General features: G+C 32.1%; 3 protein-coding genes across 5 annotated transcripts; 2 read left to right on the forward strand and 1 right to left on the reverse strand.

Annotated features, from left to right (window-relative positions):
- The first annotated feature begins 1,390 nt into the window (after positions 1–1,390).
- On the forward strand, positions 1,391–10,852 carry LOC108345613 (serine/threonine-protein kinase EDR1). The gene is made up of 13 exons (XM_052874211.1): positions 1,391–2,072; positions 2,982–3,389; positions 3,975–4,078; positions 4,263–5,383; positions 5,735–5,775; positions 6,473–6,541; positions 6,811–6,911; positions 7,057–7,135; positions 7,218–7,316; positions 8,157–8,225; positions 8,327–8,376; positions 10,052–10,228; positions 10,342–10,852. Exons 1-13 carry the CDS (start codon positions 1,614–1,616, stop codon positions 10,475–10,477), a joined length of 2,913 nt encoding a protein of 970 aa, XP_052730171.1. The 5' UTR covers positions 1,391–1,613; the 3' UTR covers positions 10,478–10,852.
- Positions 10,853–12,319: 1,467 nt separating this feature from the next.
- Positions 12,320–16,378, reverse strand: LOC108346159 (kinesin-like protein KIN-14U). 3 transcript variants are annotated; one of them, XM_017585177.2, is made up of 11 exons: positions 15,960–16,378; positions 15,383–15,620; positions 15,178–15,261; positions 14,931–15,092; positions 14,723–14,829; positions 14,432–14,619; positions 14,182–14,346; positions 13,872–14,090; positions 13,639–13,676; positions 13,360–13,487; positions 12,320–13,279 (listed from the first exon to the last, which is right to left on the reverse strand). In XM_017585177.2, the coding sequence occupies exons 2-11, from the start codon at positions 15,582–15,584 to the stop codon at positions 12,641–12,643; spliced, it is 1,932 nt and encodes a 643-aa protein (XP_017440666.2). In that variant the 5' UTR covers positions 15,585–15,620; positions 15,960–16,378; the 3' UTR covers positions 12,320–12,640. The 3 variants fall into 3 exon arrangements, with proteins under 3 accessions (XP_017440666.2, XP_017440668.2, XP_052731255.1); XM_017585179.2 differs by having other exon boundaries at positions 16,280–16,296; XM_052875295.1 differs by having other exon boundaries at positions 15,383–16,378.
- Positions 16,379–21,989: 5,611 nt separating this feature from the next.
- On the forward strand, positions 21,990–26,807 carry LOC108344157 (uncharacterized). The gene is made up of 14 exons (XM_052874474.1): positions 21,990–22,088; positions 22,437–22,595; positions 22,680–22,745; positions 22,880–22,969; positions 23,110–23,403; positions 23,510–23,607; positions 23,724–23,759; positions 23,837–23,957; positions 24,035–24,271; positions 24,524–24,619; positions 24,728–24,793; positions 24,930–24,968; positions 25,081–25,218; positions 26,274–26,807. The coding sequence occupies exons 1-14, from the start codon at positions 21,990–21,992 to the stop codon at positions 26,634–26,636; spliced, it is 1,902 nt and encodes a 633-aa protein (XP_052730434.1). The 3' UTR covers positions 26,637–26,807.
- The last annotated feature ends 681 nt before the right edge of the window (positions 26,808–27,488 follow it).

Consider the following 27,488-nt stretch of genomic DNA (forward strand, 5'->3'; position numbering starts at 1 on the left):
AGCTTTTCAACTTCTTATGTTGATTTTGAAAATAATTTAGAAGCTAGACCGCTTGTCAACTTCTTATGTTGTTTTTGAAAATAATTTAGAAGTTAGACGGATTTAATTAATGAGATTCAGATATGATTCTGTAACTTTTAATGAATTTTAATCAATTGTGAAAGTCATTATCAATATTATTAATTTTTGTAGTTAATATTTTTTTGTTTTTTTCATTTATTATTTTCATACGTACATAAAGTAGAATTTTTGTTGCGATCTCCATCATATAACGGCACCGAGAAGGAGAAAAAAAGAATCAATTGCAATAACTTTCTATGAATACTTTCTTGTTTAAAGGATATAACCCTCTACTAGTCCACTTATCAACATATGAATTCAAATTCATAATGAGTTAACTTCTAAATATTTATTGTAGACTATCCCAATTATGTTAATTAACCATTACAAATTTTTCTAGAAAACACAAGAAGTGAAATTTCGATTATTTGAAAAAAAAAACAACCTCAATGATTTATCTAAGAGAGATTATGTTGATATATGTGAGGTTAAATGTGTAATCAAATTAAACTTAGTCCAAAATCTTTTGACTCCTATGTTTTTTTTTTCTGAAAAAGCAGGGATATTTTAGCAAAATTAATAAATAATTCCAAAAAAAAAAATTAAACAGTAGAGATACTGTATGTAATAAATGCTTATAAATTATAGAGCCGTTAGTTATATATCAAACTTTTCGATAGTAGAGATACTGTAAGTTTACCATGTGCAGTATAATGTAATCTTTCTTTTAAACTTTAACTATCACACTATTCACTATTTTTGGATGTAGTTTTTAGAAGATAATTTCATCAGACACTGTTGGATTGATATTTCTTCCATTTTCACGGTGATTAATTTCAGATACATAGAAAAATTCCAAATTAACCACTATTCTCGCATTTAAATGAAGTGTTCATTTTTTGCTTAATTTATGTTCAAATTAACTCATCCAAAATAAGGTATTTTCAGAAAAATAAAGTCATTTTAAAAAGTGATATATTTATTATTTTTCTTAATTTTTATAAAAAACCTTAAGCTACCATGAAACAGATGATATGAAATGATAATATAGATTGTGATCTCATATTTCACACCGAAACAATGACAAAATTATTTTGAAAAGGAAAAATGAATGATTATACGAAGGAAAAAGCATGTATAAACGAATAAGCGGAGTTAGGAAGTTAAGAGCTCCACGTAGAGTCTTCACGAGACACGTAGGTTCCCATGTCAACATCGAATCGACGCGTTCATATAGCGCGGTGATCGTAGCGTATCCAAGTGTGCATGTCATTTTCGTAATTTATGGGAACTTGGAGGCCATTTGATTACCGGCCATTCCAACGCTTGTTCTACTCGCCCAAGTTTTTCCCTCCTAACACTTTTTTCCCTTGGAGTCCCTTGACCCTCGAAGGCAACCCCGCACAGAAAAAACGAAGAAAAGAAGAAGAAAATTGAAGAGAAAAGAAATCGGCGAGAAAAGGAACCGACTGTTGAACTGAAAATCAGGGAAAGAGATTTCGATTGATATTTAGAATTCGAAAGTGACTTCAATTTCTTTCTGAGCTGCTTTGATGAGTGAGAGAGTGAAGAAGGAAAAGCCGACGGAGAAAAGAGAGAGGATGAAAAACATCTTCAAGAAGCTTCACATAGGTGGCAACCACGATCCTCAGCGATCCAATGACAATTCGCCACCTGTGCCGTCGCCGTCATGCGCCGCCGATCACTCTCAAAGCTCCGGTGCCACTCCTGCGAGTCCCTCGTCGGCCTCGGCCACAGCGTCGGCCTCCACCGCCGTGGTTAGTCCCGCCGGTGGCATGAGCCCGGTGGTGAATCGGCAGGACTTTTTCTCGTCGGAGGAGGAGTTTCAGGTGCAGCTAGCCCTAGCTATCAGCGCTTCCAATTCGGAGTTCCGCGACGATCCTGAGAAGGATCAGATCCACGCGGCGACGTTGTTGAGTCTAGGAGGTCTTCGAATCGATTCGGTGAGGGACAAGGACGACGCGTCGGAGGCGCTGTCGAGGCAGTACTGGGTAAGGTCTTACTCAGTTGTTGTAATCCACTTCTTGCAATGTTTCTCTTTCGTTGTGGTTAATTGAGGCAAAGCTGTGAATTGTAGAGGTTCATACAGAGCGGGTTTCACTCTAGATTTTTATTTATTTGTTCTTGCAGTAAATTCAGTTGTGTATTGGAACTTAGATTCGGGGTTTTATATGTGTCTAGGGCTAGCTACTCCAGTGAGGTTCGAAATGCGTTTTTGATCAGCGAGTTAAAATTTGGTATCTGCAGAAAGTAGACGGAACTCCGGTAGAAGCTGATTGATAGGGCAACCAGTGGTTAAATGATGTTGAATATTTGGGTGGTTTTTGTGGAATTGCAATAAACCCCTAGGAATTGTAAATGTGGGATGCTGTTATTAGAATCACTGGGTGTTTATTTGTGTGCTTGATGTTGAAAAAACAAGGAATATTTGTGATTGAGTTGGTGCACTGGCAAACATTTGGTGGGACAGTTTACATTTTTACACTATGATACGATGAATTTTCTGCCATAATCAGCGTTGATTGTTGTACGGGTGTTGTGTGTGTTTGACATTCTGTGGCTATCGTTTTGAATTGCATTAGTTTTCTACGGCATAGCAATTTTAAGAAAATTGTACAAGCATATGCTTTATACTCATTATTACACACTCACCCGCTTCATCACATGGTATTGGTTAACTATGTCATTGTCTTGGAAATTTTCTTTGTATTAAGTGAACATGGTATCATAAATTTATTTTTATCTGTTCAGCACCAAGATAGAAATAATAAAATTATAAAATGTAGTTAAGGAACATGGAACTTGTTTCACCTCCATTGATGCTTTCTCACCTTTTCGTTTAGTGACCTTTCTTGAACTGCTTCTGTTTGATTATCTTTCATTCCTATTTTGTTGATCAGGAATATAATGTGCTTGACTATGAGGAGAAAGTAGTAGATGGTTTTTATGATGTATATGGGCCCTCTAATGATTCAGTGATGCAAGGAAAGATGCCATCTCGAACGGATCTTGAAGCAAATCCTGGAGGTTCTGAGGTGGTCATTGTTAATAGAACAATTGATCCTGCACTGGAAGAACTGATACAAATTGCACAATGTATTGCATTAGACTGCCCAGTCACTAGTTTGGCACAAAGGCTTGCTGAACTTGTTACAAGTCATATGGGTGGTCCTGTAAAGGATGCTAATATTATGTTAGCAAGATGGACAGAAACAAGAGCAGAGTTAAGGACAAATCTTCACACAATTGTATTGCCTCTTGGGTCCTTAAATATTGGGCTCTCTAGACATCGTGCTTTGCTTTTCAAGGTTAGTATTGTGGCTTTTATTGGTAATTAAAGTTCTTGTTAGCTGTAATGTAATTTGTTGTTAGGTTAATGCAGTCATAATCTGTTAAAAAAATCAGACACAACTACATTAAAAGAAAAAGAAGTGGAACGTGATATCTGCTATAACTATCAAATAATTATATCACCCGATAACATTCTTTAAATGAAAACATTAATAAATTAATAAATGTACTTCAGATAGTTTTCTTTAAAATTACTCATGCTGATAAAAATATCCCCTACTAATATAGCCTGAGCTTGCATTAAGAAATATATTTGCTCTAAGTATGCTTAGCTGAAAAAAAATGAGAAATCATGCTCCATTTATGAAGATTGAGTCATTAAACTTATGGCTGACTTTGCTCATCAGTAGGAGTAAAGCTTCTTTAGGTTTTTAACCTTGGCTTAGTTGTGATGTAGTTGCAAAGCTAGTCTTAAACACGAGATTTGAGAATATATCTTCCAGTTAAATTTCAGTAATTTTTGTGTGCATTTTAGAGGATCATATTATAGTTCTTGATCTATTGCCTGTGTAATAATGTACTTGTTCTTTTTCTGCATTCAGGTATTAGCTGACAACATTAACATGCCTTGTAGACTGGTAAAAGGGAGTCATTACACTGGTGTGGAGGATGATGCTGTCAACATTATAAAATTGGAGGGTGAAAGGTTAAGGATCTTTGTATTTCATGTATCTGTTAGCTCACTAATTTGTGCGTCCATTTGCTTCTCATATCCATGCCTATGTACTATTGACACTGGTTGATGAAATCATTAGATGTCTAAGTTTACCCAGAAAGTTTATGTGGTTCTTCAGGTTCTGTGGTACTGATATCTCCTTCTCTGCTTTCAGGGAGTTTTTGGTTGATCTCATGGCTGCTCCAGGGACACTTATCCCACTTATGCCAGCTGATATTTTGAGCACCAAGGATAGTGCCTTTAACAAGGCTTTTAATCCCAAGATTTTGCCCAATTTACCTTCCTCCAAGGATACTGAATTTTCTTACTCCAGACCTATCGAACCGTCTCATGGTGAAGGTAGTAGTCAAAATCCTGTGATAAAAGATCATTCACTGCCTTGGAATGGAAAATCATATGTTGAGAAGTCAGAGCCTTCAAACATAGGTTTGAGAAGAGACACTGGCGTTGGTCCTTCTAAAATTTCTAATAGAGGGACCCCTAATCAACTGGAGAATTTGCCTGCCATGTCTAGTACTTCTCTGTACAAAGGGACCCTCGGAATGAATACAATTGGTGATGGGACGAGACTTAATGTCAATGTTGTACCATATACTCAAAACAGCTCCAATGACCCTCGAAACCTTTTTGCAGATCTTAACCCATTCCAAATAAAAGGAATGGGGAAGGCCTCTGGGCTTAACAAACCCGTAGAAATTAAACCTCATGAGATTAAAAGTACTAAAAATAATACTGTTTCTGGTCGGCCCCCAGTGCTACTGACAAAAAAGAACCGTCATGCTTATAATGAAGACCCCAGGAAAACTAATTATAACCCTAATGAGTACAAACCTCCCTTGTTTGTTTCCAATGGTTCTTCTACATCTGAAAATGTTGACCTTAGTTCCAAACCATTATATAATTCAAATTTAAATAATGATGTAAATGTTCAAACTTTGGCACATGGTACTGGTTCAGTTTCATCATCTGTACCTGAACTGAACCAGATTGAGGATCACAATGCTGATTTTAACCAGGGGGATCTGGAAAATTCTCAAAACTTCATGGTAGAGGCAGTTAGAGAACCAGATAATGCCGAAATCAGATATCATGACCGGAGGAAGCATACTTATGATAGATTCATGGGAAACAATCTCAAACTAAAGGAACCAGAGAGTCCTAGCTCATCAATTGATTCCATCACAAACAGGGTGGATCAAATATTGGATGATGTAGACGTTGGTGAATGTGAGATTCCATGGGAGGATCTGTTTCTTGGTGAAAGAATTGGTATAGGTAATGTACATGATTTGCATTCATTTTCTTCTTGAAACGTCAATAATATTTACTGAAAATTGGACATTGCTCTGATTTACTATTTAATTTAGTGGAACTCCCAATTGATGCAAATCAATCACTAATCTAGCATTAATCTTCACCCTATTTTTAAATTGATTATTTTATTTTTATTTCTATTTGTACAAGCATGGTTATGTCAAGCTCTATTAAGTCTTCAATATTTTATGTTTTTTCCATGCGCTATACCATTTTATATGTGATAGTTGGGGAGGCTGGTAGTGTGCTTTAAGTATTGCACTTGTTTCTGAATTTTTTTTAATATATATGTTCATACTTTCTTTCTAATAGGTTCATACGGTGAGGTATACCATGCCGACATGAATGGCACAGTGAGTTCTTTAATTCCTTTTCATATTTGTGGAAATATTATTGTTATAGATTGATTTAGAAAATTCTTATATTGTCATGTTCTTAATTATGGTTATTATGTACTTCTATCTGCACGATTCAAATGTGAAAGTGATCTCGCTAATGATAATATAAAGATATTACCTGATCAGATCATTTAGATAACATTCTTCAAAAATGGATAGATGTTAATGTCTATAGTTGTCTATAAGCCTAGTAACTCGTCATTCTAGAGAAGTGAGATGGATGCTTAATACTACAGTAATTGGGTTAAAAAATGAAAATAGAATTATTGCTGAGTTGAGATTGTATTTTTATATAACGTGTCTTCGTTTTAGTGTCATCATCAACAATAATTTAATGAACATGATTGCGTTACTAACTGTGATTGCATGATTTGTAAATGATTCAATTTAACTTGTGCTAAATCGAAAGAACAAGATCAACACCCAAGAATCTGTGAGAGTTTGGGGAGTTTATATACTAGACCCTTGTTAAATTGCCAAAACATCTGAAAGAAAGAAAAGGAAAAAGATGAAAAAATTGATGAGATCTCTTTTAGGCTACTGAAGTCTCAAAATCATAGCTCCCAGTTTCTTAATTTCAGAACTTTTAACCAAAACATAAGGATTTGTAGTCTCTGATTTTCTGAATGATGATCCGCTATTGAAATATCAGGAGGTTGCTGTAAAGAAATTTTTGGATCAGGATTTTTCAGGCGCTGCATTGTCTGAATTCAAAAGAGAAGTAAGTACTAATTTTGTTTTCTGATTTTGCTTATTATTATTATTATTATTTCTATGAGAGAAATAGAAGAGATAGTGTACACTTGTCAATTTAAAGAAAATAATTTTGTTACTTTCAATTTAAAACTACATAGAATATTTGAGCATAAATACCAATAGGGAAAAAGAACAAGTTAACTTGGTAGGCAGTGGTTTCATGGATAAGGATCTACTATCAATACCCTTTTAAAGGCCAAAATTAATCTGTTTTTCCATCCTTTTTGCTGCAAGGTACGGATAATGCGTAGATTACGTCATCCAAATATTGTTCTTTTTATGGGTGCTGTCACTCGTCCTCCTAATCTTTCAATCATTTCAGAGTATTTACCAAGGTATATAGCTTTTTTCCATTATGACATTTTTACAAAATAATTACTTGTTAACCATATTATTTGTCCTTGGAATCCTTAGCTGTTTCCCATGTTACTCTTTCCTTATTTACATGTCTCACTATTGTTACTGATGTCCATTTTGCAGAGGAAGCTTGTACAGATTACTTCATCGCCCTAATTGTCAGATCGATGAGAAACGAAGAATAAAAATGGCTTTGGACGTGGTATGAAATAATTACACTTCTTCCTTTTCAACCATCATTTATACCAATAAACTTTCACATTTTGAACTCTCCAAATTTACAGGCTAGGGGCATGAATTGCTTACACACCAGCACACCTATAATTGTTCACCGAGATCTAAAGTCTCCGAATCTTTTGGTTGATAAGAACTGGAATGTTAAGGTATATGATTGGCAACTCATACTGTCCCTTTGCCTTGCTTGTCATTGTTTTTCATTTGTATAGGCTCCTGAATTCTTTTTCTGCTATATTAAATATATATGTTCATTAGTTTAGTGAAGTCAGCTAGACTGGTTTAAAAAACATGGTGTTTGAGTATAGTTATCTGATTATTTGTGCAACCTGCATGTTTTTTGGATTTCATCTATAGAAACCTTTCTATTTTCATGATATTTTGTAAGCCCAGTCTTGGTATATTATACGAAGGGTGATGTAAACACATGCAACCATATGCAATGTGTTGTTCCAACTATCAATTTCTGAGAGAGATGCACATGTGGAAGTTCACATCCACCTAAATGATCAATTTTTTCATGTTAAACTTGTGTATACAAGATTAGTTAGTTATATATAGGAGGTACCATATATGGAAAATATAATAATAATAACGACAGCAACTTGATGATGATGTCTTGTTGAAATTATGTAGTTTTACGAGTGAAAAACAGATTTTTGGGTTACAACAGTTGTGAAATTTACTAGTCTTAGCCAACTCAAACTGAAATTTGGATTTTGAATCAACCCAACCAGATACAGAAAACAAAACCAGATCAGTATTGTAGTTGGCTTGCTTGGGTTTGGTCTGGCTTGCTTGGGTTTTGAATAGTTGTAAATTGTAATCATATGGAAAATGTGTGTTTACAATGCGAATGATAATTTTGTGGGTATTATTTTTTTTCAAATAGATTTCTTGAATTATGTATACGTCAATTTCTGAGTTATTGTGTATTTTATATGATCTTATTGGTTATGTTAGTTGTAAGTAAGCCGTTCTTTCTACAGGTATGCGATTTTGGGTTGTCAAGGTTGAAGCACAACACTTTTTTGTCATCCAAGTCAACTGCTGGAACGGTGAGAATTTGGGAAAATCTGTATAGGTCTTTTCTTAGGCACATGCAGCGTGTCTTATCTGTCTTTTACATTTCACTGACATTATTTTATCAATATATTAGCCGGAGTGGATGGCTCCTGAAGTTCTCCGCAATGAACCCTCAAATGAAAAGTGAGTTGTTATTAATTTGAGATGAAGGTCTTTCTTATTCTTGATTGTCATTCTTATTTCATATCGTTTTTGTGTAATCAATGCTTGTCCATAGCTGCTTCACTCTAGTGGGTCTGAGAGTCTCTAAAAATGGGAACAGGATTGAGCTAATCACAGCATCGGACCTGGTTCTATTAAAAGAATACAGTTAGCAATTTTAACACACTAGTAAAACAGGTTCTGCTGGTGGATGTATTCCTAGGTCAGTTGGGATTGGATTTGGGAGGAAATCAAGTCCAAACCAATCAATTTTCATTAGCTCAGATTTAAAAAATAAAAAAATAAAAATTCAAACTAAGTCAATGAAAAATGAATTGGAGCGTTTAGATTAACTGGATCCGATGATATCCAGATATACAAAATTCTATTTGAGAAATAGGAAAAATGCATAGTTTTAGTAAAAAAATTGCAAATAATTCTATGATTATAAGAAATAAGCAACATTTTGTATAGTAAGTAATTGACTTACATCAACAAACTAGTGGCAAAAATTATAAAGAAGAATTATATAATTGTTCCTACCACACCCAATAATCCCACTGTGACGGAACACAAACTCCAAACCAGACAATACTTTGGATAAAAGGTGATTGACCTAACATTGTCACTCGATGGACTTGAGATAGGAACATTGGCTCTTACCATGGGATTGATTAAGAGGTTCTAACACGAACCATCGGTTTCCTTAAGGCCTCCATTGGGACTGGGGCTTATGTTCCTATCATACCCAATAATCTCACATCACTTAAGGTAGTTTAAATACCCCTTCTATCTTCCTAAGACACCTTTTTAAGACAAAATCGTGATGGAGCACAAACACTAAAGCAGACAATACCTCATATGAGGGGTAATTGATCCTAAGAATATCACTTGGCGAACTTAGAATTGGATGCTCATCGTGGAACAAATAATGAGGTTCTAACACAAACCATTTCCTTAAGTCCTCCATTGGAATTGGGGGCTTATGTTCCTCCAACACCCTCACCTTCCAAGACACTTTTTAAGGGCAATACCGTGACAAATCACAAATTCCAAAGCGGACAATACCTTGAATGAGGGGTGATTGACCTGACCTAACAATATCACTCAACGAACTTGGAATCGGAATAATAATTATATATGAAATTTCGTATATAGTAATATTAATAAGAAACATATATTCGGTTTGTTTTAGGTTTATTGGATTTGTAAATCATAAATCCAATACCTAAACTAATGAACATAAGATTTGATTGGTTTGGTTCCGATTGAATTTGAGGTGAACATCTTAACCAGTGTAATTGGTTTGGTTTGGATTATCGGGTTGATCCAAACCGATGAACATCACACCCCTATCTGCTAGGCACTCTTTACATATTTTCGCTTGATGAAAAACATTTTTCTTAACCCTTATTTCGTTGTTGTGTTCAATTACTGAATTGTTTTCTCCATTCATAAAAAGTGTATTTTTACTTTTATCTGTAACTAAAAAACTTAGCACCTGGTAGACATGGCTATAACAGATTTAGAAGCAAAATTCTGGAAATATATGATCTTTATTTAACATTTTGAACATGTATTTAGATTAAAATATTTGCGTGTTTCTTTTCTTGCTGTCTATTGAATGTATCTCTATTAATCATCATCCCAAATACAGATGCGATGTTTATAGTTTTGGAGTCATCCTATGGGAGCTTGCTACACTAAGGTTGCCGTGGACTGGAATGAATCCTATGCAAGTTGTTGGTGCTGTTGGTTTTCAAAATCGTAGACTTGAAATTCCTAAGGAAGTCGATCCTATAGTTGCAAGAATAATCTGGGAGTGTTGGCAACAGTAAGAATGTTCAGCTTTAAATTTGATTTATTCCTTTTCTTCTCCTTCCACACACCATTAAATGATTTCAGGAAATTTTGCAATTAGACTTATTTTCCCTCTCCCTGTGTCAGGGATCCAAATTTGCGGCCCTCGTTTGCACAACTCACAGTGGCTCTAAAGCCTCTGCAGCGTCTGGTTATCCCATCGCATCAAGACCAGGTACCTCCACTCGTGCCACAGGAGATTTCTGTAAATTCCACCCCATGAAAAGTCTCTCCTCAAGTGTGAATAAGTAGGCATTCTGCATATTTATGTGCGTGTAAAGGTAACAAGAATACAATAAAAAGGAAAAAAAAATCGAAACTTGTAACGGCAAATGTTTGTGTTGAGGGAAATATCAACTGCAACTTCACTGCGGCCAAACAACTGCAGAGAGCCATTTTGTATTTGTTGTGATAGCTTGTCCGAGGAACTAAAACTCGGTAATATGTAAATTACTGTACTTCCCAAGCAGAAATTTCTATACTTTGCAAAAGGTACGTTTCATCGGGAGTGTCTAGAACCATGCTCAAGGTTTAACGTGTTGACCAAAGCTCCTATACCATATACGTTGATCTTGTTAATGCAACTCTTATTCTGCTATTTGTCTGTCGATAAGTAATCCGTATCATATCATACCACGCGAGACTGTTCAATTTTGCAATTTTTAAAATTTAAGTACGGCTACTTTATAATTGTATTTTTTTAATGAGTATGTTAATGAGTCACAATAAAAGGAATAAAAATTTAGGACTACAGTTGTAAAAATTATTGAAATCAAGAAGAATCAATTTAAAGGTCCCAAAACTGCATTTTTAAGTTTTGTTTTTTAAGACTTCACGCTTGTATTGCTAGTAATTGTGTGTATGTATAAAAAGTCATTGTTCATAAGCTTATGGTATTTTTCTTTCATACGTATGTAGCTAATAAAATATATAAAAATACAGTATTTTGAAAGTAATTGTAGTATCCGTACTCATAATGAGCATTTATACAGCACAGTTTTCCTCTTAAATATGTTTTTATTCTTTCAAATTTGGAATACATTTATTGATGGTTCTCTAAATTTAAAATTATTTTTTAATTTCTGTAATTTGAAAAAAAAATCTATTAATTGCTTAAATGTTGTTAGACTAAATATATTTAATAAAAGAAAAATGTGTATACATATTATAGAGGTTTTGATGATAAAAATACAGAACTAAAATGATTGCCTTGCAAGCAAAGTATTGTATGTAGAGTTACAAACTTAAAAAAAAAGTTATAAGACAAATTATTTTTTAAATTTAGAAGACTAAAATAAAATTATTTAATTTAGTCTCTAAATATTATTATTTTAAAACGAAAATTATATGGAAATATAGATTAAAAGTATAATAAGCATCTAATTTAACCGAATTTTTAAAATCAATCATGACGTATCAATCAACTGATTTTTCATAATTCTTAAAATTATATAAAAGTAATTTGAATTATCTGTTTTGAAAATTTTTCAAAAGTTTTTCATAACAATTTTTAAAATTGAATTTTCAGATTAATATTTTTGAAAAAAAAACAGAACATACTTAAACTGTTCAGAATATATATATATATATATATATATATATATATATATATATATATATATATATATATATATATATATATATATATATATATGTTTATTACATTTGAGAACAAACTTTCATAAACAGAACTTCTGAAACAAACTCTTCACACTGTGTAATGAGTTTTAAAAAAAAATTAGTTAAAAATATTCAACTGTTAAAAATATTTTTCAGTTTTAAAATTTACTTATTATTTAAATTAAAAAAATTAATACTAAGATATTATAAATATTTGTATTCTGTTACATTTTACTTTATATTTTAAAAAATTAATAAAATAAAAGAATACATTTTTTCATTCAATATATAACTTTTATATTTCTCATATCTTAAAAAGAAACCCTAAAAAATTCCCAAATATGTGCCATTGCTGTGCTGCAATGATATCAGCGGCAACAATAGAAGTGGAGTAAGATTTTGTTCTTCTCTTTTTTAGTATGGATGCAGTTAGTAACAATGGATGTAAAAGAAAAAACATTAAATGGGAGCAGTTCCTCCAATTCTTCATGGACAATTTTCTTCAACACTCTGCTTACTTTCTTCCTATATCTACATTTAAAAGGTCATAATGTCAAACTTCAGTGAGTTAGTCTTAACAAATAGTTACACAACAAGCTTGAAAACAGAGAAAGATCATGTTAATGAAGTAATTAACAGATCCCAACCCAGAAAACACCAACCAAACACACCTATTAGTATACCACTCGCTACTATTTGTTATACACAAATATAAATTGCAAAATGTTAAACATGCAATCCCTTCAAAAAAGCTGCAATCTTGAGATCAGATCAGATCAGACATCCTTCTTCTGTGACGACCCAGCGAAAATCTCAAGCTTTGGTCAGAAGATGTAACCATCCTGCTTCGAGGGGTTGTGACTTTTGATTCCAAATCATTGCATTTAGGCCTTTCTGTGAGAACAGGCTCCGGAATTGGAACACTATCTGCTTCAGCATGCCGAGATTTTCCATTTGAACTTCGCAGCAATGCTTTGATGCGGATATCTGAATAACTCAACGATTGGGAATACGAAAAATGGATGGAACTTCTCGACACCATTGTTGATCTATGGCTTTTCAATTTCACAGTGCCAATGTCTCGCTCTGCAGCACTTTGCCTTTGGCGACTTGCCACTGTTGAAGTCATGAATCGAGGCATTGAGTTGGAGAAGTTTCTTTTGATGGGCTTCTTAGATGCTTTGGGAGTTTCAATCACCTCTTTCACATCATCTTGGGGACTAATTGAGGCTTTCATGTCATCACTTTCCACAGGACTATCTGTCATTGATATGAGCTTTTTACTATCATTTAACTTCAACTCAATCTTCTCTGTTTGTTCCCTTAAATTCTGCCGTTGTTTTTCAGCTTCCTTGATGTCTTCCTCTAGCTCCATAATCTTCTTCTCCCTTTGCTTCTTCACTTCCTACAGTGTATGCATGCAGTCAGCAATCTTCAAACAGTGTCTACTGAGGAAGTTGCTTAAGAAAAAATTAAGAAAGTTACCATGGACACTTCTTTGTTGGACTCTATTGCTCTCGCTCTCTTTGCAAAGTTCAAGGAGCAAATTGTCTCACAGACATCTTCTTCAGATGGGCTTATATGCACGAGCATCAAAACCTTTGAGCCATACCCTTGAGTATGCGGTTACAAAGGTCAGACCTTTTATATTTTAGATATAAAACAGCACATACTAAGACAGCATATGAATTTCTAATTTTGTACAAGGTGCACAAAAGTTGGTGGTGTACAATTTAGTTTAGAAATCGAGAAATAGTATCATACCAAGAGAATCTTTGAGTAATTGAGTCAGCTTGCTATTCCTGCAAGTAAAGTAGCATGAATCACTAACCACTTGTACTTTGACTGTCGAGAAAGAAACAAGGATAGTATAAAAAACTAGCCGCAGTAAAAAAGGACTCATCTCTGTAGCTAAATTGCTTTTTAAGGCACACAAAAGAATCTAGCAGCTGGAACATAATTGGCAATGACAGAATCAAAATCTGCATTGTATTTACCTGTAAGGCACATGGCCCCTCTTCCTTTTCAAAGCTGCAACAACATCAGCTAAAGCTGAAAGAGAAAGATTAATGGCTCTGCCCTCATCCAGTGTCAGTCCTTTGGCTCCAGTTTTAAGCAACCGTTCGCTGCCACCAAGATCAACCATCCACAGTTTGCTTACTTCACTTTTAGCTTCCAAAGCATCCCCACGTCGAAATATGCTTATCCTCGTTAAGCTAGATATATGAAGCTAAACAGATAAAGTAACCATCAAGCTGAGAAAACCATTAAAATACTTTGAAGTATCTAACTAGACCTATGACCCACCAGTGTGACCTGCTTGATGCTTCATTCACATTAGTCCACGAGGTGGATCTGAACCTTCTACCCTTGTTGTACCACCATTTCGCTTTAGCATAATCACTTATTTGAACTTCAGAGAGACCCTCAATTTCAATCAACCCCTTTGGATCGGTTTGGATATTGAGATTGCTATACAAAAGGGTCAGTTAGCCAGAGTTTCATACATACTATTCCATGGAATTCAATCATTGAAAAAGGAACAAGAGTATGTTACCACTTCGTCATAGGTTGTTCATGTGGTCTACCAGACGGTTTTGGAGCTAGCAAATCCCTGAGATTGCCCATATAAACTTCTAACATGCTCATCGAAAAGGTGAAAGGAGATGAGCTATCCAAAGAGGCTTGATGAAAGAGCTCTTCAAGAGCACGCGGAATAATCCCAGGTTGCTCGTTTGTACCATCCTAAAAACAACTATTGCATGTCAATGCTGCCCCATATACTAGGTAACAGAAGTGTTTAGCACAAGCACACAAATAATAACAACACAACGTTGAATTGACTAACCATGGTGAATGTCTTGCCTGTGCCTGTTTGACCGTAAGCAAACACACATACATTGTGCCCGTCCATTGCAGATCTCAGAATTGGCTCAACCTCAACAAAAACACTTTCTGCAGAGTTCAAACAAGCGCACAATACCCCCTCTTTAGTACAACTTGGAACTACAATAAGATAATCAAAATTCGCAAGCATACCGACACTTAATACTAGCCTTGGCTTGTTTCTTGAGTAAAAACTTTATCAAACTCAAAATCTTTCTTTGTTCCTCCCCACTTAACCCGAATTTTTTCTGGTCCAGCTGATACCGGTTCAGCAATTCTTCTCTTCTCCGTTACCAGATTTGGTCGAATTCTACAAAATACTCGAATGCTCCCTGGATAGCAAAACACAATTCTTCAACACTTTGTAAACAATTAACATAACCTTATTCAGTCAATATATAATTAGTATATTAGTACCTTTGATGTCCAATATCTTGCTCAGTGCTTCTCTACGCTTTTTATCCAATTTCTTCTGGTTGACCCTCAACTCCTCTATTTCTCCTACACAAGTAATTCAGCCCGACCCAGAGAAATGAATCAGCGACATTTATTTCACAGATTTAAATCCGTAAGCCACAATACAATGAAACAGAGACACGGGTGTGTCTTCAATTATTCATACTTTCTAAATTGGATATAAAGTGCTCAAGCTCGTTCTTTTGGTGTTCTGGCACGACACCCACATCAGTGTAAACGGTGGAAACAGGTGGGGACCCATCAACTGAATCTGAATCTGGGTTCAAATCCAACGAGGGTGACTTTGAAACCTCACTTGCATTTTCCGAAGCAAACAGAACTTGCTCTTCGCCGTTGGGAACAGGCATTATCACTACCCAAGAACATGAAATGAAACACAGCCCCTAAAATAAAAGACCTTATGTAAGACACGATTATGAAAGTTATAGAAGCTATCACTGCAACCTAGTACTACTCAAAGATCTGTTCTTTTCCTTTTTTTCCGACTCCTATCAGATAAAAGTCAATCTAACTGACTCATGAGAAACAACGATCAACGAAACGAAGCTTCTAGACACCCACTATAGGTTGAAATTGAACCCCTTCACCTCGAGACACGCAATGGAGCAGGTGAAACACGCGTTATAATGAAATTGTAATATAGAAGAAACATTTTCCATGATTCATGTAACGTAAACCATAAACCCAAAAAGAAAAAAAGTAAGCACGGATTTTCAACTCACACAGAACGAAGTAAAAGGTGTAGAGAGGAAGTTGGTTATTTTCAATGATTGAACACTGGAGGATCCTGATTACTGATTGGGAGTGAAAAAAGGAGTTTGTTTGTAATACTACAATAATAAGAGAAACAAGTAATAATAATAATAATGATATCAAGAACAGCGTTGGAGTAAGAATATTTTTTGTTGGTCGAGATGAGATCTTGAACTTGAATTGTGTGAAGTGTAACAAAGGTTGAGTTTTGATGATGGGAGCGTGAGGAGCGGAGTGGCAGAGTTGAAATTAAAGCGAAAAGGATGTTCCTTTTGCTTACAAAACTCACTACTCAGTGTCAGTGCTTTTGAGTTAAACTTTGACCAGAAGCAAGCAATGGAGAACGTGGTTGGTTCATCCTTTCTGGCATTGTTTCAGACAAATTCTTAATTTCTAACATTCAAAAAATTTATTGAAGAGAGATATACTTCTATACTCTATTTATTGCATTGCATAATAATTACGTATGTTCTCCCTATATAAAGAAATAAATAAAAAATACAACCGTATTTAGTTCGTAACATTTTAATTTCTACATGAAGAAAATAAATAAATGAGGTCCAGATACTGCTACATCTTATGATATGTCACTGTGCTATTTTATTTATTTTGTGTGTTAGCTGCATTTTAAAGTCTGCTAAGAAAAATAGAACTCTGTATGTACCAACCATCTGTTGTAATATGGTCCAGAATATTTAAAAAGTAATGACCACGTTTACTTGTCAAACAATTTTTTTAAAATAATAATAAAGCCTTGCATGAATGAAATTTTGATTTAAATACACTTTTATCTTTCAGATTTTGTAGTTCTTTTATTTTTGTTTTTAAAATTGATATTTTAATTTCTTTTCTAGTACATCTTCCCGAACTCATACAAATAATGGTTGAGTTTATTTAATATATTTTTCTTTTTTAAAATGAAAAGAGGTACTCTACTGAAGTTATTTTGATTTATGTTTATTAGAAGTTGTAGTAAAGTTATAATGAATTAAAAATTGTTTAATAAATGTTTTGTATATTAAATTTTTCACTCTCTTGTCAAGTGTTCCTCTGCGCTACCCTTGTTGGCAAACCTCAGAAAAAGCAGTAGATTTTGGTTTGCACAGCTTTGGAAGTTGTACTTATTAATTTTTTGTATCACTTCTTATGCTACCTCTCTATGTCTATACATGTGTCTGTAAATATTAATATAGAAGTGTTAGGTTGGTTATTGAGATTATTGGCATGATTTTGTAGAAAATGGAATTCTCATTTAACTTAGATTTTTTTTTTCATTTTAAAATTTGTTAAAAAATAAACTAAGAATAATATTATAGTTAAAATTTTGTATAGTGTTTTTAATTCAGATTTTACTTTTGATCATGATATAATAAAATTGTTAGGATAATAGAACAAAATTGTAAAATCATATATATATATATATATATATATATATATATATATATGTTTAACAAAATCGTAAAATCATATGGGATATCATTTTTTCTAAATCATATGTTACATCATGTGTTCAACTTTTTGGTTGAATGAATTAAATTCAAATAATATTTAAATTGAATTAATTTAAACTTAATATAATTATGTGTCTTCTAAGTCGAAACACTATTCAATTTAAAGTTAATCTAACTAAAATTAATTTTTTTAAGTAATATTTATTCACTTTTTTTTATGAATTAAAACAGAATACAAACCTAATTAAAAATTAAAGTGTTTTAGCTACAATCTTTATGTTCTTATTGAATTTATATCTATATATAGATTTCTGATTTTCACATTTGTTTTTAAATTTAATCTTTCAATATTTTTTTTAAATTTAAAATAATTATTTTACCAATTTTATTATTTATTAATTTAAAATATAACTCAGTAAAGAAGATATCATACTTTAAAATCAATTTTTAAAAATTATTTTATAAGAAATTGATTTCAAAACTAAAACCGTATTTTGATTCTATTTAAATATATGGTCAAAACTTAAATGTGATATATAATTGCGTATGATATAAAAATTCCATACTAAATGAAATTCATTATATATTTCTTATCACTTTTATTAATTGTAAATATATTTAATTTAAATTTAAGTAGCTATTTGTTGTAATAAATTTTTACAAACTACAGTTAAATTCGGTGAATAGGAATGCACTAAAATAAAATTATCCGTCAGCATATATTTAGATTTTTGAAAACTTTTCAAATTATTAAATTTACAATTGAAGTATATTTTTAAATATCATATTAAAATGTTTTTTCTTCTGTTTATTTTTTTAATTTTTGACATTTTTTATTGTTTAAAAAATAAATTTGTTTTTATTTTATGACGTGAAAACCTTATATTTTTGTAAAATAATAGTGTTATAATTGTTTTTTTTCACCACATTAAATAAGTAAAACCCTAAAAAATAATATTTTAAGATTGATGACGATGAAAAAATAGTAAAACTTAATTATTTTAATATTAAAAGTTTTAATATAAATAGTTTCATTAAGAACAAGTTTTATTATTTTAAAACATATTATCTCTTTAATTTTCTATAGTTCTTTGACTTCTATAGTGTTCTTCCTCTCTGCTCATCTAATTGAAGAATCGAAATAATATAATTGATATCACTTCAATCTAGATCGATCAATTTTTCCGTTTGAGTCCGTTGAATTTTCAAAAAGCTTTTCTGTTTTTATATTTGTTACATTGGGTTTCATTGTGACTTTTAAGTTAATGTAAGTATTTTTTAACTCGTTATTCTAACTGTGTATCTTGATCGTGATTTTGTGATTTGTAAGAACATATAAGACTTCTGTACATTTGAGGTTATATTAAGTTTTTTGGAGCGATTTGGTCATTAAGGTAACGAAATTTGGTTTGTATATATATTGTCTAATATTTAAATAAAGTTATTGATTTGAGGTTATATTAAGTTTTTTGGAGCGATTTGGTCATTAAGGTAACGAAATTTGGTTTGTATATATATTGTCTGATGTTTAAATAAAGTTATTGTGATTGTTTGTTGAATGTATCTGATTTGGATGCTTAAATGGATGGATTTGATGTTATAATTGGTTGGAAATTTCGGTTGGATTTTGAACCAATGAAAAGTTTCGTTTTTGTTTTATAAGAGGGTTTTGACAGGAAAATTTTTAAAGGAATTGGGTTATGAAGGAACTTTATCTTTTGGGTCTGTTCATTAAGGATTGGTCTAACTTTTAAAATTGTTTTGGTATGCTGAATTATTATTTGGGATTTTGGTGGCTATTGACAATCTCACAAACTGAATCACAAGTCAATTGAGCAAATTAATATTCAATATGAAGTTTAAACATGTTTTAGATCTTTAAACATTTTTAGATGAATATTAATAATCTTAAATATTATTTAAACTAATATGTTAGATTTTTACTTGCAATCATTTAATTGATATATATATATATATATATATATATATATATATATATATATATATATATATATATATATATATATATATATATATAATATATAATATAATATAAACAACTGGAAAATACATTCAAAAACCTGGTATAATAACTGAATTTTGGAAATACTCCTACCGAAGGCTTGTGATTCACATTATAATTAAAATAAACTGTTGTTGCATGCGTACACATTTTTAAATATATTGTTATTATAATTTCTCAAGTTAAACGGTAATAAGAGATTAAAAATGTTTAAAAATATTGAATAATTAATAAAAGTATTAAAAGAAATTTCTAATTTTTGGAGTTACAAGATTATAAGCACATAAAAAAGTTAAAAAATTTAAATTAACAAAAATAACTGAATTAATTTGAAAGTATATATGAGATATTATTATGGGTTATTATTTTAGTAAAAGATATATTCTTATCAGATGGGCATAATTAACAAAAATAACTGAATTAAGAAGGTGAAAAAAGGTAAGTTATTAGTTAATAAAATATAAATAAATTTTAATAAAAATTTTAATTCAAATTTGAAAGTATACTGAGATAGTTTATTTATTTTATTAAAAGATATATTAGTAGCGTATGGTACAAACATAATTATGGACATTATTTAATACACATCATTATTAATATTATTTGATAAATATGAATATTATTTTGTGAACATAATATTTCGAACATTATTTTGTGTACATAACATTACGGACATTATTTGATGAACTTTTATTGGAGTAATATTTTTTTGTCTTTAGTTAATTGGTGTAAATATATTTTTTTTATAACTAATAAAGTTTAGAACAACAAAATTCATTTCATCTCTTATATTCATTCGCCATCCTATGTCAACTTTTTAGGAGTAATATTTTTTACCTTTTGTTTAATTGGATGTATATATATATATATATATATATATATATATATATATATATATATATATATATATATATATATATATATATATATATATATATGTTAAGAATATATTTTTCAATTAATAATAAAATAATATTGATAATTATGTCTATTAAATAATGTCCCTAATTTAATAGAAGTTGATATAATTATGTAAGAGTTGATATATTAGTGACGAAAGAATATAAGAAACAAGATAAGTTTTCTTGTTTTAAAATTTATTAGTCATAAAAATATATACATATAATTAAATAATGACAAATCATTTTTATAATATTATATCAATCAAATAATATTTATAATTATGTCCATCATGTTTATAAAATAATATTTATAATCATGTTTATTAAATAATATTCATAATTAATACATTTTTTTTAAAATTTAAAGAATTTTTTTTTCAATTGAAAAAAATAAGTTAGTTTCTAAGACTCATTCTCTTCTCTCAAGATGAAAAAGAATATTCCATTAAAGTTACATCCTGTAAACTGAAAATGGGATAGATTTAATCAAATAATGAAACGGTAATACGATAAATTAGGCTCAAATCTTGAGCAACATATATACCAAAATGACAATCTTACTATCAATTTATAAAAGAATATATCAATTCAAATAACCAATCCAACACCAATTATATTTCCATGTATTCTTCACTCCCTTCTTTTTTCTTTGTGTCTATCAGACACAACAAAACTTTAAACTTTTAACACTACAAAACAATGTGTAACGCACTTTTGTAATTATAACTGGTGAGATTTCACAGAGATTTCATACTTCATCTTTTGTTTCATTCCATTTTATATTTCTAATGCATTCTTCTTATGAAATTTTTATGCAGACCATTTAGGATTTCTTAGCCTTGGGATCAGCATGTTAGTTAATCCGGGTAAAGATCTAAAAGTGGCTACTTTTGTTATTTGATTTTTTTATTTTTATTATGTACACTAATTAGGTATTCTATTGACTCAAGTTCTGAGCATGAAATTGTTGTTAAATTATTGATAAATTGAGCATTGGTAGGGAAAGAATGGAACGAAAATTAGGAAAAAACTTTAGTGGTAAGTTCAATTTTGACGTTATTTATCATTTGATAACGATCTCATCCAATGAAATTGTTTATTCTACAAATCCTACTTCGACTCTACCTTTGGCTTTTTAACTGCTTATATGGTATTTGGTTTTGTTATTTTGTTTACTAGTTGCAATTGCAATTCGACTTAACAGAAACTGTTTTACTCCATACGAAAAGAATTAAATGCCTAATACAATGTTATAGTGCTTGAGTGAAAGGTTGATATTTTATGGACTATAATGATTGTTGATATTTTAATTAAGTACGGTAGTCATATATTTAATATATATATTTAATATATACATATATATATATATATATATATTCAGTGTTAATCAAAATAAGGAGTTGACATTATATTTAACCTAAAACTTCAAATATTAGGTTTTTGGATTTTTTTCTCATGTGTTTAATTTTGTTATTTATATCGAACTCTAGTTATAGTTGGATTATTTTCAAGAGTTGTATCTCTTTTTTGGTTAGGGAATGAGTATAACACGTTTACACATCTTGTAATTTGTTTGTTGGTTTGCTATGTGATTTTTCATTTGTGGAATGACATATTTCAGCAATGCAACGCGTTGGTAATGCGAGGAACGCAAACAATTCAAATCGACCACGGAAGGAGAAGAGATTATCGTACGTGGTGAATAATGCTGATGACACAAAGGTGAACTCATAAAATCTTTGTTCTTCTTTTATACGAAAATCGGAGAATTTTATGTTTGTTTTTTTGTAACTTGCATCTTTATCCATGCAGATTGTTTCTTTCACATTTTCCTTAAACCCATTATTTTACCTTGTTGTCAATTAAGGCTTTATCAATAGTTTTTTGTACACTATATTGTCTCTATCACTTTGTTCATGCACTTGGATTTTTATTTCAATAATTACATGTAATATACTCTTTTGGCATCAATCGTGCATTTTTTTAAGACAAAAAAACCTTGAAAAAATTGAAAATATTCTTGGTTGATGAATTTTATATACTAACTTAAAAGTTTGTTCTTTTCGGCAGCATTCTGCAGGCATAAATTGTTTGTCTCTGCTTAAGTCTGCGCCATCTGATGGGTTTGATTATCTCTTCACTGGAAGTCGGGATAGCACTCTAAAACGATGGGCATTGGTTGACGATATTCCATCATTCTCTGCTAACTTTGAGTCTCATGTTGACTGGGTGATCTTTATTTATCTTATGATTTTTTTCCCTTTTGTTTTTAACTTTTTTGGCTTTTGTATTAATTATGTGTGTAATTTGCAGGTTAATGATGTTGTTCTTGTCAGTGATAATGTTCTTGTTTCATGTTCTTCAGATACAACCATTAAGGTTTGTCGATTCTTAGTTGTTATTTGTTGTAATTTATCCTTGCTCTACTCATATGATGACTATATATACATTAGTACTAATTTAGTTTTTTCGCCCCACTTTTGTTTAACTTGGTTGTCGTATGTTTGCGTCAGACATGGAATGCTTTGTCCAATGGAACATGTACTAGAACACTCCGCCGACACAAAGATTATGTTACTTGCCTTGCTACAGCTGAAAAAGATGTAATGTACACTTAACTTTTTCATGCTTCTTATGAATTGGAAACGAAGAAAATGGCTTTTCTTGGTTTTGTTGTGTGCTTAAATATTTTTGTATCTTATCAAATCCATTTCTGATCTTTTAGTAGTATCGTGAATTTTAGAACACCGTGGTTGCCTCTGGTGGTCTTGGCGGAGAGGTCTTTATATGGGATATTGAAGCTGCACTAGCTCCAGTTGCAAAATGCAATGGTACGATGGATGGTGATAATTCAAATGGTGCTAATGCTTCAGGAAACTCCTTACCAGTGACCACCATATTAAGAAAGAATATATCCATGGACACTACTCAAACTCAAGAATACACTCCAATTGGTGTCAAAGGGTATAAGGAATCTGTTTATGCATTGGCAATGAATGAGGCTGGAACACTTCTTGTCTCTGGTGGTACAGAACAGGTAAAGTATGGTATTCTTATTCACGTTTTCATTTCTGGATTCTGCTTTTACTTTTGGATATAACGTCGTTTACATTATAGGATAGTGGGGGTTTTATCTTTTTCAGGTTGTGCGTGTTTGGGATCCGAGATCTGGATCAAAGACTTCAAAGCTAAAAGGACATACAGATAACATCAGGGCTTTAGTTTTGGATAGTACTGGAAGGTTTGTTGATTCAACACGTTTTTCTACTCTTTTCTCCATCCTTTCCTGGAAAATAAGCAATACTCCCCCCCCCCCCCACAAGCGTTTGATATTGTTTTTAACATTTATTATTGCAGGTTTTGCATATCAGGATCGTCAGACTCTAGGATAAGGTAAAGTGCATCTGTATGGTGTTATAATAATTTCTTTTTACTACATGATTGGCTAAACACACCTTTTTTCGTTATAGGCTTTGGGATATTGGTCAGCAACGTTGTATTCATTCTTATGTAGTTCATACAGATTCTGTTTGGGCTCTAGCCTGCACTTCAACATTTAGTCATGTTTACAGTGGTGGCAGAGATCTTTCAGTGAGTGCAGTTTTGTATACAAAATTAATTGAACAGTGAAGCTCGTTTGGTGATTCCTAATTGTTTTATATGTGTAGGTATACTTGACAGACTTGCAAACAAGAGAGAGTGCTTTGCTCTGTACTGAGGAAAATCCTATTCTTCAATTGGCTTTGCATGATGATAACATATGGGTTACATCAACGGACTCTTCAGTTCACAGATGGAGTGCCGAAGGACGCAACCCTCGAAAGATTTTCCAAAGAGACAATTCTCTACTAACTGGAAATTTGTCACTTTCGAGAGTACGGGTGTCAGTAGAAGAATCTACTCCTGTATGTTATATTTGTTTCTCTCAAAAGTCCAACATGCTAATTTTATTAATTTATCTAGCTAGTGTTGTTGTATTTCTCTGGGAACACATTACACTAATTTGTGTATGTATCCCTCTTTAGTATATCTTATTTTTGGGGATATGAAGGAACTATCGTCTGAAGAATTTTCTATTGACAAATCAATGTTCTCTGGTATTCTGTTTGGGACACTGATACCTTTTTTTTGTGGTCAAAATTATAAACATCAAATAGGTTCCTGTATATAAACAACCAACATTAACTATTCCTGGTATCCCTGCAATGGTACAACATGCTGTTTTGGATGATAAGAGACATGTCCTGACAAAGGTAATCATGGTGTTTTCTGTTCGTGTTATTATGCAAAAAAATGTTAATATTGAGATTTATTCCGTAATCTTTTTGCCGTCTTCCGTGCTGATAAATGGCTCTTTATAGGATACTTCTGGTTCAGTGAAGCTGTGGGAAGTTACAAAAGGTGCTCTAGTTGAGGACTATGGAAACGTAAGAATTACTTTTACATTCATTTGGAATGAGCATACATAAGTGTTCATTTTATAATTTTCAAAGTGCAACTATAGTTAATTGGGCCCATCGGTTGGTTCAAAATAACTCATACTTTACATTTGAACTTATGTAGGTTTCATTAGAGGAAAAACAGGAGGACCTACTCGAGAAGGTATTGATATTCATCATCACCAATTTGACTCAGTTATTACTTGTTCTAACTATATTAGTTTTTCAGTTTTGGGGCTAGCTTTTTATTTGTTTGTTTTTCCATACTGCCACAGGTTAATAACATTCCTCCATGGTTCACAGTGGATACCAGATTTGGATGTTTGTCCGTACATTTCGACTCTCCTCAATGCTTTTCTGCTGAGATGTCTTCGGCAGATCTTAACATTGTAGGCAAGCCTAAAGATGATAAGGTAAATGAGTTTATCCTCATCTCGAATCACATGCATTTCTTATCATACTGATTTTGCTACTAGTCTTTGCCATGTTATTTGTTGGTTGTATTGTACCAATTAATATCTAGTTTACACATCTGAGCGAGTACATTGGAAAAATAAGAAATTCTTCGTTGATTACTGTTATAGCTAAAAGTCTTGAAAGACTTAAACCTGAAACATCTAATGTGTCGCTCTTGTACTGACTGCTAAGACATGTATGTTTGCAAAACTGGGTCCTTAAACTGCTTTCATGGAGATAATTACGTCCAGAAAGCCGTATGAAATAACTTTTGGAACTGAATTAAGTTTAAGCCTAAAATTTTGAGGAAGCTATCGTTGTCGGGAATAATTATTGAAGCTAACGCAGCTCTGCTTAAGTAATCCATCTTCCTACATTTGGGGTCCACCATTGTCGTTCATTTGAAATGATGTTACTATTGACATGGACATGATTATATACATTTATATTAGAAGTATGTGGGTGTCACCAAATTTGATTGGCATTGACTATGATGGGATGTGTGTTCTAGTTTAGGGTGCGTCTGCCTTTCTGTTCGCTTGGGAAGTGCTTCGGGTCTGTCGTTCCTATGAGCACTGAAAGGAAGACAAGAAAGGTGAATGGAAGACACCGTTCTTTGTTGAGAAAGGAAATGTGAAGACTTAATTGAATATCAAAGGTTCTTATTTTGCAAAGAAAGAAAAAAGATCAAAGGTTAATTGATTAGAGAAAGGAGTATTTGTTTATGTAAACACTAATCAATGCCAGAGTACACCTAAAAAAGGAAAAATAAGTTGCTCATGTGACAGAGACAAGGGAATAACATATGACTTAATGAATTAATAAATGTGTTGTATACCATGTACCTGTGTCCATGGTATCATGTCGTGGATAACTGAGTTATATATGGTTGGAGGTATTCTGTTGTGTGCTTCTGCAGTTTTCTGCATAAAATTTCATTGTGAAAGTGGTTGCATTTGCTTGTTTCTTTAGATATAAGGAAACAGATTGTGAGTTTTACCTTACTGAACAGGTTAACATGGGTCAAGAAACACTGAAAGGGCTCTTCGCTGATTGGCTGAGAAAAAGAAAGCAAAGAATGGAATGTGCAGCCCCCAGTAATGGGGAGTTACTACCTGGAAAGGATATTGGTATAAGAAGTCATACAACTTCAAGAATGGATGGAAGTTCTGAGACTAATGCAATGGTTTATCCTCCGTTTCAATTCTCAGACATTTCCCTTCTTTCCATTATTACTGAGGGAAGCCGTGGAGGTCAATGGGGGAAGAAGTTAACCCATTTAGATGGTACTGAGGATGAAAAAGACTTCCCAGGGTGGTTTCTCGAATGCGTATTGAATAATTCGTTACCTTCTTCTAACGAAAATACCAAGTAACGTTCAGCCTTCCTGTTGTGTCTGCCAAGAAGAAAACTTGTTTGCAGATTATGCCTATTTTGCATTTATTCATTGTTAGAGCATGCAAACTTTTAAGAATGATGCATATGATTGATACAAGTTGTAAACATATCCTTCTGTTTGTAACTTGTATGATGATACTACAGTATTACTTCCTTTAATTAGAAAAAAGAAAGACATTATTCATTTCTCCAGGTGTGTTCTGATGTTTGAAGTTGTTATTTTAATTACTGGACAAAATTAATTGTCATGAATTATCAATTAACAAAGACAATGAATTGGTGTGACTTGATCTGTTTTAACTTTTGACCTAATCTGTCTTAAATTTAGGTTAGGTTCTCAACTTTCGACCCGACAAAATAGTTTGATTAATTTTACTTAAACTAATTTTCAGTTTAATCAAGACAAAATTATTTTTTAGTTCAATGTAGTTTTAAACCGTGCAATTTATTTTACTCACACCTAATTTTAATTTTTGAGAACTTGATATATATTAGAAAATCCAAAATATGATGATAACATGTAATATGGTAATTGTAAGACAAATCAAGTTGCATTATTTTATGATTGTTTGTTTTTATCGACCTAGGGGTAATTGTTGCTTGGTTATGTGTTTTTTCATAGCACCTATCAATATTTCTTACCTTTCTAAAACTTGTGGAAAAAATCTTTATAATCATTCGATTTTAAATAACATAAGTTTACGAGTTGTTTGTCAATGTCATAAAGCCTAAGAATAGTCGTAGTGGAGAGCATGTTGGTCATTGAAAAATAATAGAAAAATATATTAAACATATAATTGTAAATATGAAGAGGGTAAAAAGGATATTC

The sequence above is a fragment of the Vigna angularis genome, chromosome 3 (genome assembly GCF_016808095.1).
Source record: "Vigna angularis cultivar LongXiaoDou No.4 chromosome 3, ASM1680809v1, whole genome shotgun sequence".
Taxonomy (NCBI): domain Eukaryota; kingdom Viridiplantae; phylum Streptophyta; class Magnoliopsida; order Fabales; family Fabaceae; genus Vigna; species Vigna angularis.

Excerpts from the sequence above, each read along its gene's own strand:
- LOC108345613 (XM_052874211.1), top strand. The coding sequence starts at position 1,614 with ATGAGTGAGAGAGTGAAGAAGGAAAAGCCGACGGAGAAAAGAGAGAGG. Across the intron at positions 7,136-7,217 it reads TAAAAATGGCTTTGGACGTG|GCTAGGGGCATGAATTGCTT; the intron begins GTATGAAATAAT and ends CCAAATTTACAG. Across the intron at positions 8,377-10,051 it reads AATGAACCCTCAAATGAAAA|ATGCGATGTTTATAGTTTTG; the intron begins GTGAGTTGTTAT and ends TCCCAAATACAG.
- LOC108346159 (XM_017585177.2), bottom strand. The coding sequence starts at position 15,584 with ATGCCTGTTCCCAACGGCGAAGAGCAAGTTCTGTTTGCTTCGGAAAAT. Across the intron at positions 15,262-15,382 it reads CTTTATATCCAATTTAGAAA|GAGAAATAGAGGAGTTGAGG; the intron begins GTATGAATAATT and ends TTACTTGTGTAG. Across the intron at positions 13,488-13,638 it reads ATTACTCAAAGATTCTCTTG|GGTATGGCTCAAAGGTTTTG; the intron begins GTATGATACTAT and ends CGCATACTCAAG.
- LOC108344157 (XM_052874474.1), top strand. The coding sequence starts at position 21,990 with ATGCAACGCGTTGGTAATGCGAGGAACGCAAACAATTCAAATCGACCA. Across the intron at positions 22,596-22,679 it reads TTGAGTCTCATGTTGACTGG|GTTAATGATGTTGTTCTTGT; the intron begins GTGATCTTTATT and ends TGTAATTTGCAG. Across the intron at positions 23,958-24,034 it reads GTGGTGGCAGAGATCTTTCA|GTATACTTGACAGACTTGCA; the intron begins GTGAGTGCAGTT and ends TTATATGTGTAG.